The sequence below is a fragment of the Protopterus annectens genome, chromosome 2.part0 (assembly GCF_019279795.1).
Source record: "Protopterus annectens isolate FY-2018-M chromosome 2.part0, PAN1.0, whole genome shotgun sequence".
Lineage (NCBI taxonomy): Eukaryota > Metazoa > Chordata > Ceratodontiformes > Protopteridae > Protopterus > Protopterus annectens.
In genome coordinates, this window is record NC_056728.1 from 770813005 (window position 1) to 770827968 (window position 14964).

The 14964-nt window shown below is 36.7% G+C and overlaps 1 protein-coding gene across 1 annotated transcript in view; it reads right to left on the reverse strand.

Moving 5' to 3' along the window:
• Positions 1-14964, reverse strand: part of TYRP1 (tyrosinase related protein 1) — a 268556-nt gene that overhangs the window by 85646 nt on the left and 167946 nt on the right. The window contains exon 6 of the mRNA XM_044061082.1: positions 3375-3554. Coding sequence (XP_043917017.1) covers positions 3375-3554 — 180 coding nt within the window. The remainder of the gene's footprint in view (positions 1-3374; positions 3555-14964) is intronic.

Genomic DNA, 14964 nt, shown 5'->3' on the forward strand with positions numbered 1-14964 from the left:
TTATCATGAGAAGGATGAGGAGGTCAAGGTTCTTGCCCTGCTTTATGAGTCTAGAGGTGAAACGTTTTAGGAGCACAGATACAACCTCTCCAGCTACAATTTCCAGTTCAGAATTAGCTCTGAAGGAGCGGCAGGCATTAAATCCTTGCTATGTGGAGATCCTTTCACTGTTATGAAACCATTTCACTAACTAAACATAGTTTCTATGGATAAGAATCAGGTAAGGAGTACAATTTTTGTTAACATTTCTAGCATGAGTATGCCACCTTAATATTGTTTTGATTTTGATTGGCCCTGTAGGTGATTTGATGACAGTGAACTTGCCTTAAAAGGCACTGTCAAGGAAGAAAAATTGTTAGCCAATATACAGAAGCCAAAAGGGGACTGATGCAGGCCATCCCTAGCAAAGCATCTGGCATTATAAATCATCTCCTGCCAGGCTGATATATATATATATATATATATATATATATATATATATATATATATATATATATATATAGATATGTGCATATATATATATATATATATATATATATATATATATATATATATATATATATATACATATATATATATATATATATATATATATTTATGAAATGAATGAAACCAGTAAATCTTTCAATAATTAAAATCAATTACCTTTTGTTTGTATCGAGGCAACCTTTTTGGTGATGGTAGGATATCACTCAATACTAGTTTCACACCCTTTTCAGATGCATACACTGAGAGCTCCATCATGCTCCTCTTCATATGATCTGCCTGCAATGATCAGGTCATATGTATACTTGGTGTGAAAGAACTTGAGGGTCCTGGTGACAGTGAGGATCCTGGCACCTGAGAGATAGCTGTTACTGTCACTGTGGTGTTTAGACATTGAAATCTTATTGAACCATCAGTATTAAAACATGAACCTCAATAAAATATTTGGATAATAAGATGCATTAAAAAATGTTTTTTTTTTAAATTCTTTTTAATATCTAAACACTCTTATACTTCTTTTGGCTTTTTCCCAGTTAGGGGTCGCCACAGCAGATCACCTGTCCACTCATGATTGGCAGTGGAGTTTTATGGTGTTGAGTTGCCAGCCTGGCACCCAACCTTCCACATAAGGCACACTCATGCACACACTCACACCTAGGGTCAATTTAGAGTGTCCAATCTACCTCTGGCATGTCAGGAAACCAGAGCACCTGGAGAAAACCCACGTGACCACAGGGAGGACATGCAGACTCCACACAGAAGGCACCCCAGCCAAGGATCGAACCGGCGAATCTCTTGCTGTGAGACAGCAACGCTAACCACTGCACTACTGCAGCCGCTCTTCTAAACACTCTCATACTAACATGTTTTAATATTCTGAACATTTTTAGCATCTCTTTTATTTTTATGGCTTGCGAATATGCACATGTGAGTGTATTTTTTCTAATAGTCACTAGAGGCCAGCATTTCATCATTTACGTATAAATTATTAAGCTGGTACAACAATATGAAACAATTATTGTATTTTAACAATATCACTGGTAATGTAAAACACTTTTTATTGGTTTTAAAGTTTTGATATGTACTTTTTAAGTGGTTTAAATATGTTTTATTAACAGCAATGTTATAAATATATGGATATATGCAAATATTTGATAAAATGTTATGAGCCAATTTAGGGTTAATTAATTTTATTGGTAGGGTTATAAAAGGTTGGAGTGTGATAAGCTGGGTCATCTGATGAAGTTTTAGATGAAAACCTACTGGTTGTGTTCAGCGTTATTTCAGTTTTAATGGTTTCTGCTGTGCTTGGTGAATAAAACTGTGTTAAGGGTGGAAACGGCTATCCGAGTGCTTCTTTCATTTAATACATGAATGAAAGACCTACCGATCTACTGCCATTCTGTACCTTTCTTATAAATTGTCTAGATGCTGGTGGTTGCTCATAGGATTTGTCACTGTGTTTCAATGTGACACACCACTGGGAGGCAGAGGGTGATTTCATGGTTATAAACTGTATTAATAGCTGTAATAGCTAGTCATACAGAGCAACAGAAATATGAAACCAAGTTTGACTACATTTTAAAATTATATGAGATGTCGTTCATCTAGGTAATCAATATTGTGGGGCAAAAAACAGGTTCAGTCCTCACCCTTACCATTTATGAGATGAGGTCCTGACCAAATCACTCAGAAAAAGAGAATTTGCTGCAAGGTGAATTAATTTGGTTGATCACTTGTGTCAGCCAGATTTATTTGAATCAGCAGGTTCTAAGGCACAAGTATAATGAGTGAGTCATAAAGCGCCACATTAAGTATGATTCGATGCATGTTACCCTCCTGTTTTCCCTGCTTTCTAGTAAACTTGTATTCTTTTTTATTTTTGTTATTAAGCCAAAAGGCCATCAGAGATGTATCAGACCAAAGTTGTTTCAACTATATGTAGAAGAAAACAACATGCATATAAGGCCTAACTTGTTTTGAGGCACCTACATAAGTTCTGCTTTCAAATAATCTGATAAAAATGTTGGGGACAGAAACTGGATACATACAACATTAGCATACATTTCTTAGAATGTTGTATGGGTCTGGAGTAGTTAAATAAAACTATGGCCACTGTGCCAGGGTGCAACTCTCCTGTAACCATTCATTATAAAGTTTTCAATATGTACTCTCCATATTTCAGACAAGTGCCATTTTGTATGGTTGAAGCAGTAAGGTTCAGTGATCATGACATAACGGCAAGTTTAAAACAGATGACATCTGAACAAGTCTGGTGGCTTGTACAATTAAGCTATACTGCCACCCTTTGGTAAAGGACAATACTAAAAATTTTGTGGATCTCTGCATACACTTTTCATGAAGGTCTGAGTTACGGATATGTAGATATTGTCTGCAAAACGTTGCTATGTACCTAAAGGCAAGTTGTTGTGTCTTTCAGCTTTTTCCTGGTTAGGGGTCTCCACAGCAGAACTCCGGTCCGCTAATGATTGGCAGTAGATTTTTACGTGCCGAGTTGCCAGCCCTGACTCACAACCTTCAACAAAGGTACACCCATTCACGCATGTCTCCACACAGAAGACGCTCTACCTGAGAATCGAACAGGACAACGTCTTACTGTGAGGTGACAACGCTACCGCAGCACCACCACCGCAGTATGTACCTAAAGACAAGTAGGGTCTCTTATTTCTCAAAGTATTTGCTCTGAGCCTTTACTGGTGCATAATGTATCATAACAATACTGTAACAGAGAAACTACAGACAGATTCATCAAATGAAGCCATTCAGTGAACCATATCAATCTGAACAGTGGACAGTTCAAGACCATCAGCCATCAGATTGTAGGAACAAATCAAGGACAAACAAGAATAAAATAAGAATGCGTTTACCAGGTCTGAATCTCCTCAGCCACTCATCAAATATTGCATCAGTGAATGTATGCAGAAGCACAAACATGGGATCATTTGGCGAAACATGGGTCTGGCCACCAGTTCCATTCAAGAACAGATGGGCCAAGTTATGGAGACTACGAATTATTGGACTGTATGTTCCAGATGGCTCACTGTAACCTAAAATGAGAAAAGTGGACAATTAGACAATATGTTATTGAACAGCAACATTCATGAAAAACTTCAAAATCAATGCATTTTTCACTTAATCCTACAGTTTGCTGAAGTTATAAAAAGAAACCCTGATATTTTAGCCCTTATTATACAGCATAATAATTTTGGACACAAAGACAGAACGCCAGTCATAAGTTTAAGTACAGCTCACCATGATGAAAAAAAATAGTATATCAAACTGCTTCTAGTAATCAGTGTAATTAGATATCCATACTGGAAAAATCCTTCAAAACGTACTTGGATTTTTCACACCACGGACTTGTTAAGTAAGAAGAAAGAATGTCTGACTCCATAATAAAAATGTAAGATGACATGTGGGTAAGTGCCCACTTGCTGCAGTGTAAAATGTACATTATGACTTGACTATGAGCTATGTATCAGTAATACTCAAGTAACACCTAACGTCAGGGATAAGCGAAGGGTGTAGGTTACAGGAAGGGAATGGAATTTCTCTCAAAGGGTGTACTACATGTAAGGAGGCTGAACATTGTTCTAGGGCATTGCATGCACCAATTAAAAGACCTGAACTAAGGAAAGAAGTACTATTAGTACTCTGATGGCTAATAGTGTTTGGGGTAGCCACTTCCATCTGCCCCATGTCCTTTTTAGGGCTCTTGTGGATCTGCAACTCACCAAGCTTACTGTTTCTACATATGTAGGTTTTAAAAATGGGTCTGGCCCCCTCCTACATCCTTTTACTTTAGTGTTGACCCTTTGCTATTCCCTGGGGTCACAATAAGATTGGTGAAGGGACTATTGTCATAATCCAGAGAAATAAAGTCCTGAGTATGACCCAGATGTCTATGGCTCAATTAGTGCCTGACCCAGAGACTCCCCAGACTCTGGAATAGATTGCCCATACATGTCAAGCAGAGTGCCTCTTTGGCCCTCTTCAAAAGGAACCTTGATGATTGGATGGGAGAAAGGAAATTCACCCCGGAGATCACGTCAGTCGCCCTGCTAGACAGGGTTCCAGGGAAGTAAATAGTTTGGGAAGAAATAGCCAGGGAATTGTTATGGCTAGGCTTGTATAGGCCCTAGGGCTGATAGCCTAGTACCAACCTATGAACCTATGAACCTATGTGACAGAAGAGCTGGATTAGGGTGAGAGAAGGGTAATGTATCACTGCATGCTTCCACTTCTCTCTCATGGGGAAGAGGTCAGCATTCATTCTCTACAGTAATTTCCCAGTGGAAAAAACAACACATGCAAAGGTTCTTACCATAGGAAAGGGGCAGTGCTCTCTGAAGGTTACATCACTCAAAGAACAGGAGACATGTACTGCTAAAGCAAGCACCCAGAGAGCTTCTCTTCAGCATCTATGGTCATGAAAAGTAGGAATGTAAGGACTTAAAAGGAAACACCCATGTTCTGCACAAAGGATGGAACCATTCCTGGTGCCTGATTCTTGCACCAAGCAGAATGAATACACTACAGGGCTTTCACTCCTGGGGAATAACTGCATCAACTGAACTAAATAGACACGGGGATTAGATGGAAAAAGTGAAAAAATTAAGGACGAAAGCTATTTTGCAGACAGAAACAAACTCTGTTGAGTTCTCAGGTTCCCATATACACACATACATATATATTTTTATTCTATTGGTAATTTCCTGATAAAGGGTGTGATAAAAACAAATCTGATATACTGTGTGTACATAAGCTTACTATATTTATATAAGTTGTTAAAATAAAGTAATACTTTGTTAACTGGACATGCAAAACACTAACACATATGAAGCCTCAAAGTACATTACCCACTCCCAAAACTCACATTTAAAGTAAAATATGGGCCACATTTCCCATTCACTTCAGTGTAGTATAAAAAAAATAAAAAAAAAATGTCATATTGATATACAAAATGTGCACCCCCCCCCAATAGTATTGCCCACTTAAAATCAACAACGACAAAGGCAATCTTCTTACCTGAAAGAAAGATAAGTTGAAAGAAAAAAATAAAACACTGATCACAGGTTACCAAATGGAAAACTGCAAAACTCTCACTATTCCATCTTTCTGCACTTATGTACTGCAAAACCTCTTTAAAGGAGGTTTCACCCTACAGTTTGCTAGAAAAGATCAGAGACACCAAAGCCTCACTAATTTGGAAAACAATGTCTCCACTGTTTACCCACATGAGGAGCTAACCAGGTAAATGTCCCCAGTTCCCAAATCCAGGGTTCAGATAATGCTCATGACAAGTGGGTGGTCAGTGTGCAGAGGAAGCTGGACTGGCAAGGCCCATGTGCTCAAAAGGTGGCACTGAAGAGGATGGAAAGACATCTATCAGTATTTCATTCAAGTAAATGTAGAAAGCAAACCTGCTGCTGCCACCCAAGCTGAAGTAGAATGGTTGAAATTGTTAAAATGAGTTCCTTTATTAACAAAATAAAACTTAATTTTTCTGCTGCTGTCTGGATAAGCGATTTCGGTTGTTGAACCTTTATCAAATCCTAAAGAAAAAACAGATTCCTTTCATTTAAAAAGAGCTTCCTGCAGCTCATTCATTCAATCAACCAATAAAGTTTTGGTGTATGGACACACCTCTCATTCAGAGTGCATGTTCTACTTACTTACTAAATATAATACTAAATACTAAATAGGAAGATTAAGCCCCAAGGAGCCCTGATTAACAAATAGATGACTCTTGGCTAAGGGCCACTCCCTAAAATCATTCCTGTTTACATAGGGCCAAGGCTGCTCAATAGAGAAAAGGTAACTCACTGGATGGTGTACTTTTCTGATGTCAAGTGTCCCACAGAAACAGAGGACTGGATCAAACCCTAACATCGAGAGATAGACTTTTCTACATTGAGTTTCCTATTACAATTCTTCTTGAGTCAGAAATTCAGCCAGAGAAACCCTGAGGGTGCATAATACCAATGGACAAAATCTTTTTTCCTCAATATTTTTTTTTAATTTTTCAAATACATGTGAATGAATTCCATAGAATTTATACATAACATCTTATGTACACTATTTACATTAGCCTGACACTATAACAGGTCTTAATATATACAGTTACTTTATAAGTATGTCCAATCCATTATCAGAGTGTCTGATGAATTATTGTATAGTGTCAATCAATGATAAGACTTTTCCCCAAGGGTTGTTGATAAATGGCTTTGGATAAATTCTTAGTTCTTTAATTTTAATTTCCAATAATGCTGTGGTCTTCAGTAGGCTGTAGAAGTCTTCCAAAGTTGGTATTGTGTTTGTATTCCATCTTCTTGTTATACACTTCCTTGAAATTGTAAATATAGTCCATACTAGATACATGTTTGGCCTATTCAAATGAGGACCTTCATTCACATTTAATAATACAAGAGCTTTAGCTAAATAAAATGATTCATTAAATAAAGCTTGTAGAAAGTTATTAATACCATTCCAAAATGGCTTAATTTTAACAGAGGCAAAGAAAATGTGGTTCCAGTCAGGATTATGTACTTGCTCATATCTCCAACATATTCCTTTTATGGAAGAACTAATTTTACTGATTCTATCTAGGGTTAAGAATGCCCTGTGCAAGCATTTCCAATTAAAAACTTTCCAGTATTGTGTAAAGGATGTATATTTTATCGATAATAAGATATTTGTTTTAATATCTTCAGTTAACTGTATTGAGTGTCCTTTTGTTACATATTTCCAATATGAGGTTTTGGGTATTGTTTTATAGTTTATCAATATTTTGTAAAAATTTTAAATACTGTTTCCCATGTCAGTCATTAAATATAATTTCATATATGTATTTCGTAAATTTAGGTATTTCTTTAAATGAAGAATTGTTAATTATTCTACTTAAATCTTACGAATATGACAGAAAACTCTGTAATGTTAGCCAGTCCTGTTGTGGAATTTTGTATGCTGTTTTTATTACTTGCATATCTAAAACTTTTAGTTCTTTGATACATTGGAGCCAACAAACAAATCCTTTTTGTTCCCAGGAATTAATAATTTCTCTATATATTTTATGTGGAAAGTTCTTTGTGACTATAAATGGTGTTAAAAGATCAAACCAGATTTTTAAATATATATTTGCATTAATTTGTTTGTGTCTTTTGGCTTTTCCCGGTTAGGGGTCGCCACAGCGGAACTCCGGTCAGCCAATGATTGGTAGTTGATTTTTACATGCCGAGTTACCAGCCCTGATGCACAACCTTCAATGAAGGTATGCCCATTCACACATGTCTCCACGCAGAAGACACTCTAGCTGAGAATCAAACCGGACAGCTTCTTACTATGAGGCAACAATGCTACCACAGCACCACCATTTTCCTTAATGAGTCAATGTAATAATCATATGAGTTTTAGCGGGTTTAGTTATGTTATATTGCATACTAGTGCTAATTGTTTTTATCTGTTATTTGAAATTTTTGTTGTAAATCAAATTCATTTATTGATATTACAGTTAGTAATTCTTTCTAATTTGCAGAGAATTTGGACTTATCCAATCTTTGAGATATTTTAGATATTGATGCTTTTATATACGTTTCTATATCAGGAAAGTTTAATCCTCCCTGTTTCCATGGTTTGATATGATGTATTAAAGTTATTCTGTTTCTTTTGGAAAACCATAAAACATTTATTAGGCATGAATTTATTTCTTTAAGTATATTCCTTTCTGGTAACAGTTGTATTGCCAAGGCTGTATATAGGATTTTGGGCAGGAAAAACATTTTTATTAAATGTAGTCTATCTTCAAATGTTAATATTGTTTTGTTCCATTTTTCCACAGAGATTTTAATTGTATTGATGATATTATTGTAGTTTTTTTTAGATTAATTCATTATTATCCTTGCATAACTCAATTCCTAGATATTTTAAGATGGATTCCTGTTTCCCAACGGACAAAAGCTTAAGTGTGTGAATGTCAAAAAGAACAGGGTATGGGTGAAGTTGCTTAAAGTGGCTGTCTGTCATAATTTTGGAGATGATAATTATAAATAGGCATAATTTTGAAAAATGGGAGTTTAGAACTTTTTTCTGCATTTACATTGAGACTGCAGTGGCTCTAGTAGATGAGAAAGACAGACCTGGGGCTAGATGATCTGCCAACAAGAAATATATGTGGCAGCCTTTTCAAATGTGCATGGGAGAGTGCACTTGCAAAGGGGAAGACAGAGTCATCCTTGTGATAATACATGTTCTCTCTCTCTGGGGAGGGCTTACTGTCTATACAAACACACTGTTATTGTTGTGTTGCTGATGAGGGCATAAAGAATCTCCATGACAGCCAATGTGATGGACCCTTTAAACAGCTCTTGCCCCCATGTTGGAGATTTAAAGTAAAGGGGAACAAACAAGTTCAAATCCTACTTGGGAAAGTGTGATAGTAAGCAGGCATGGGGGTAAACATCATATAAAATATACAAATACAGAGAATAATACCTACTTGGAGATCTAATTAGACTAAAGAATGATCAAATAAGGCTGCATATTGACTCTAGTGCAAAACTAGTCATAAAGCACAGAAGAAAATTGTATACCACTTAATGTAAGGTAGAGCTCAAGTTAAAGAAACTGAAAAAGAAATGGATATAATAGGAAAGGTACAGTTTCTACACCCTAGATTTGATTTCATCCATAGGTCAGTCAGCCAAGGCCTAAGCAATCTAATAGATGAATATAAATGCAAAAACACATTACTCAGACCATAGATGACATCATAATGGAAATCAGATTATGCAAAACTCTAACATGAGCTTAATGTGTCACTCATTAGAGCTCATTAGACAAGCTTCACTTTATAAGATAAAATAATATTTTTGGGAAAGGAGGAATTCAGTTGCATTCTTTTGGTGCAAGTCCAACAACTGCAGAATTTTTTCCAAATCGCAAAGCAAGTGAAAGAACAATAATATGTATTATAGTGATGACAACTGCACATGGAGAACAACTGAGGAACATGACAGAACATTAAGCAACATACTTAAAAAGCCAAGGTAAAATGGTCTAATGAAGAAGAGAGACGTTTGCTAAATTCCCATCAGTGTTATATCTCCATACCCTAAAAAGGTTAACTGTTGGTAACTGCAAAAGATGTTAGGAGTTTAGGTGGGGTGGCTAAATACAGTGAGTGCATGCTTAATTATGATATTTCATTACTAGGAAGATTAATGACAAAATGCATTCTTTTTAAATGGACTGAATGCAGGTTTAGAACAAGCAATATGAAGTTTGACAATTTTGTACTGCTTTGAACCTGAGTATGAAACCAGTAGTCTGATTTAAGTCATGTAGATTTAGGAGTCATACAAGTCTAAAGACATGATGTTAGTGGCAGAATTTCCACACATCCAAGTTAATGTTTATCTAAAATGGAGGAAAGGATATCCACAAACTGAAATCAAACACAACTTGCAAATGTTTCTTCAAGCACTCACGCATTATATAGAAAGAAGTCCAAATTAATAGCAAATCATAAGCCACTAAAGACTATTTTAAGTAACCCCAAATCAAACTACCGTTAACAATAAGGTGAACACTAAGATTGTTACCATGCTCGTTTACAATTAATTACAAAGGATGAAATTGTAGTGAACTATGTTGAGATAGTCAAAGCAGAGTCTGGGGCAAGACACACAAAGATAACAGAACTAGAATGACATCTATGTCTACAACCCCAAAACATTAGTTTTAGAGAGGGAAACGGAGAAAGACTGAGTTTAAAAGAAAGTAATAGTTGTATGCTGCTAATGCGGTACAGAGGAAAAGGCTCGGACACTGACTCGATGACCAAAGATCAATTAGTGAGCCAGGAGCTAGAGAAACTGATCAGAGACAGAATCTGGAGTGGCAAAAAACAATCTCACCCTTCCAGGGAGGGAAAACCTGAGCCAGTTCATGACTGACACCTAGCTGCAGTAGAGGGAATAGCATATAGCGTTATGTACAAACTATAGCTGCAGCTACCAAACAGCAGCTGCACCAAAGGTTGCATGACACAAAGAAGGAGCACCATGTGGCATCCATACATCAGGCTGCTCTGGAATACATTCCATAAAGCATCCTATCTCCACAGCAGCCTGGATGGAGGCCCTTCTACCACTCAGCTTTTGCACCAGCTGGCTACAGGTTTAGGAGCTGCATGGGAAAATTCCACTAGAGAATGGTCATATGGTGGGGGATTGTGGGGTGCAATGGCTAGGTAAGGATGGTGAGCAAATGGATGAGGCTTCACAGTAAGCAGCTGCAGAGGGCAAAAGGAAAAAAAAACGGATTCATAATGAAGAAATGGCACAGGAAATTTGTGGCAATCAAACAAATATGAAAATTCTAAAGGATGGCATTACAGTGTCTGTGATAATAAGTATACATAGAAAGACAGTAAACTCATCATCCTGTAATTTTACAAAAAGGAGGCACATTGCACATGATCACATGAGGGAAATTTGAAAAGTAAATATCATTCCCAGGAACTGATTCTTTAATGAGAGCATGTCAAATGACTATACTGTGTTAGTAAAACACTGTAGTAAATATTCTAATTTGGATATCAGAACTGCTAAAGTAAGCTGGGTCAGACATCAGAATGTTTCTTATCCTCCAGTTAATGTGTCCCCTTTCTCCAAATGGCTCCCCATATCCACATTATACCAATTTCATCATTTCCAAATGTTCTCTGTTAATAGAGTTGCCTAATTTAAGATGGCTGCAACTTTTTTTAATCATAAGGCAGTGCAAGTTTAAAATTACCTAGAAACACATTACTGAAACCCAGCAACTTAATCTTTAAGTGCCCTAATTCAGATTGAATTCAATTCTGTTATTAAAAAAATGTTTTTTATTATAAATTTCTGCATTTTTGTCACAATAGCATACCTCTTATCTATTCTGACTGCATGTTACAGGTTGCTGTATTTTACTTTTATGACTTCTATGTAAATATGAAATCAGTATTATCAGGGTACAATTAAATTTCTGCTTGTGCATTACAATTTTTGGTAGTCTTCCAATGCCTCTGCAGAAAACTGACTATGCTCAGTCAGAAATACTTAGCAAACAAATGCAAATAATTAAATGCACACGTGCTAGTCCTGTTGTGACAAGTATTGAAGATTTCTAGTAGAAGAAACTGCTAGTACAGCACAAATAGCTGGGGGTACACTACGATTCACCATTTAGCACTTTTCAGTTCGAACATTCTGCACCAATTTAAGTATATGCCATGAGAAACTGACACCAGAGAAATCTAATAAAATTTATGGCAAACTCTGCAAAAGCCCTACATGAGTACACATGCGCTATGTGCTCTTTCCTGGAAGCAGGGCTGTCTAGAGGAGTACATATGCATGCCATGCTTGTTCCAGGAGGTAGGGCTGTCTAGAGGTGTACACATGCATGATGCCAGTTAGCAGGGTTTTTTTTGTCATACATCACCACAAGAATTAAAAAACAGTCCCACACTATGGTCATTGGTTACACTCTAGGAAATAAGCATACTAGGCAGGCATGCATACTAGGCAGACATGCATACTAGGCAGGCATCAGGAGAGATGTCAATCAAGAGAAAAACCCTGGTTCTCAAGCAGATGATGGCACTAATCCTGATTTGCTCTACCCCTTCACGAAATAAATGTGACACAGGATTCTCATTCTGAGGGTGGATAAATAGGTCAACTGGGGTGCCAAGAGGAGGTTCCATCATCAGTAGGAGAGCAGCAAAAAAAAAAAAAAAAAAAGGAACAGCTGTGAGAACTAATATCATGAAAAGAGTATCATGGAAGTAATAACTCTTAATGCTCAAGGAACACTTGAATGTTGAATGCCTTACAACACAGGTGATTTTGGTCAACCTGCTGATTAACATGACAAACTAAATTTACTCTGTGATGCAGACAGCTCCTGAAGAGACTGTTACAGCTAGGGACACGATAAAGACATATGCTGACTACAAGACAAATAAAGAAATGTCTCTTGGATTACGCAGAGTTGCTGAAACATACTGGATATGGGAAAAATGTATTTACCCACAGCCTTATGTCATCAAAGACAAAGGATTCCATAATTAATATTTCACAGAGGCGCACAATGTGACAAGCCGCTGCACATTTTAACAGTGTTTTGGTGAGGACCAACAAAATGTAAGTATGACAGTCATGGGTCAGTCAGTAACCCAGTATAAAGTCTTAATGTTTTAAACATGTTTGCTAGTAAGATTTTGCCAATGGGAGGGCCAGCTTTCCCACATCAATAAGGCAGCAAGCAAAGGCACTGCAGATTATATCCTAAATGGTCACTGAAGTGCCAAGGGAAGGTTTGATCTTCAGTGGACCGTCATAAAATAAAAGAAAAAAACTAACATAAAGCAAAACTCTACAGACTGTATCAGTCCAAACAGTGTAACTTCTCTTCCTGATGCTTTCCTGCGTTCGTTCCACCACATCAGAAATCTGTTTCAGCTTACTACTGTTGTATCGTGCATGTCTGTGCCCTCTGCCAGTCATACAAAACAGCTATAAAATTCCCTTAAAATAATTTCAAAAAGAAGACTTGGCACAGTTCCACATTTTGGAGATGTACAAACATTTAAAGCTCAAGTCATAAAGTCTTTTTGGCAACTACTTTTAACAAATGTGGCATATAACTGAGAAATCTGATAATTGCACTAACAACTGGTGCACCAGTCAGGCAAGAGAAATGATGCAAGAAACAACATGGCAGAGCAAAAATACAACAATTTTTTGAAGTAAATTACAATAACCACCATATCAGCATTGTACCAAGGATGACATTGAACTCAATTATTAAAAGGCATCCTCAAAATGCTACTGCAATCATAGACCCTTGGAGAATGGAGAGCTTTTAGTTCCTGCTTCAGTACAGATTTTCAAGTAAATATTGTAAACCTCATGTAAAAGTACTGATAAGAATCTGATATGTCTGAACACAGTTTTACACAACTTGTGCTCCTACAACTTACAATCAGTACCTTTATCAGAACCAGTCTTGTATGGATCATACTGCAATGTGTTCTGAGATAATCATTTATGTTCTGTGGCATCATGAGGCACAAAAATTAATACACATGAAGTACAAGTTTATAAAAAGGCTCTTTTTCCCTTCTCTACATCTATAAATCATTCATTTTCATTTATACATCACACAGTGGGAGAAAGTGTAGTTACCTAATCTCGTTTGGCTGACTGCAGTCATGTGTCTGATACACAACTAATAGGAGCACAGCGTTCTGATTTATACGAGTTCAGTGTTCCAAATAACTTAGTACTAATTATTTCAGACATAAATAACAGCGATCAGAAGTTTTACAGCGCAAAAGACTTTCTGCATTATTCTTTGTTCTGTCTGAATGCAGATGATATTCTAATAAGACTGGAACACTCACTGTTACTGCCTAGATTTAATCAACGTCAGTGTCCTCACTACAAGTTATTGTTTTGCTTGGTTCCAACATTATATCTTACACTAAAGCTTTTTCTTGCACCTTTTCCTGCACTCTTTCAACACATCCTAACTGGTCAGGACTGCACTACAATAAATAATTAAATTAAGTGAGTGGTTTGGGGTAATTAAATATCAGAAACAGTAGGCTTTTAGATGCTCTGAGGTGGATTTTAGAATTTTTTTCAACCATTTCAACAATTATGGCCTGAACAAAAATCAGACTATGGATGGAAATTCAGTCTTACTCATTTTGTTCTAGGAAGTAATAAGCTACATCTAAGGTTTAATGTTTAAAACTGACAAAAAAGTAGATGCCAAAAGACTAAGAAGATAACTGCTCATAAATATATATAAAGCATTTCTATTAGCAGTATATGCTTCCTTACCCCTTCAGAAAAAAAGATAGTTTCAGTGGATTACTTTGGTATTATAATCAGAAAAAAATTGAAGGAACAAATGGCCACAGTCATATATGTGAAGGTGCTACTATGATATATATGTACATCATGCTTCCTCACCCCCCACCCATGAAAGACAGCCACCTTTTGTGCACACCTCTGATGTCAGATTGGTATGCATGTGGAAAATCAAGCAGAACACAATGACATATTTCAACTTGTTGTTGTTAGTCATATAGAAACAGTATGTCTTCTTACCCTATCCCCTAAAAGATAGCCACATGTATACACATCTGGTGCTTGACTTCAAATAAAGGGGAAAATAAACAATTACAATGATTACTTCTTGATGCCACGAATCAGGGATTTTTCTGTCATACATCACCACAAAAATTAAAAAAAACAGTCCCACACTATGGTCATTGGTTACACTCTAGCAAATAAGCATACTAGGCAGGCATGCATACTAGGCAGGCATACATACTAGGCAGGCATCAGGAGAGATGTCAATCAAGAGAAAAACCCTGGTTCCCAAGCAGATGATGGCACTAAT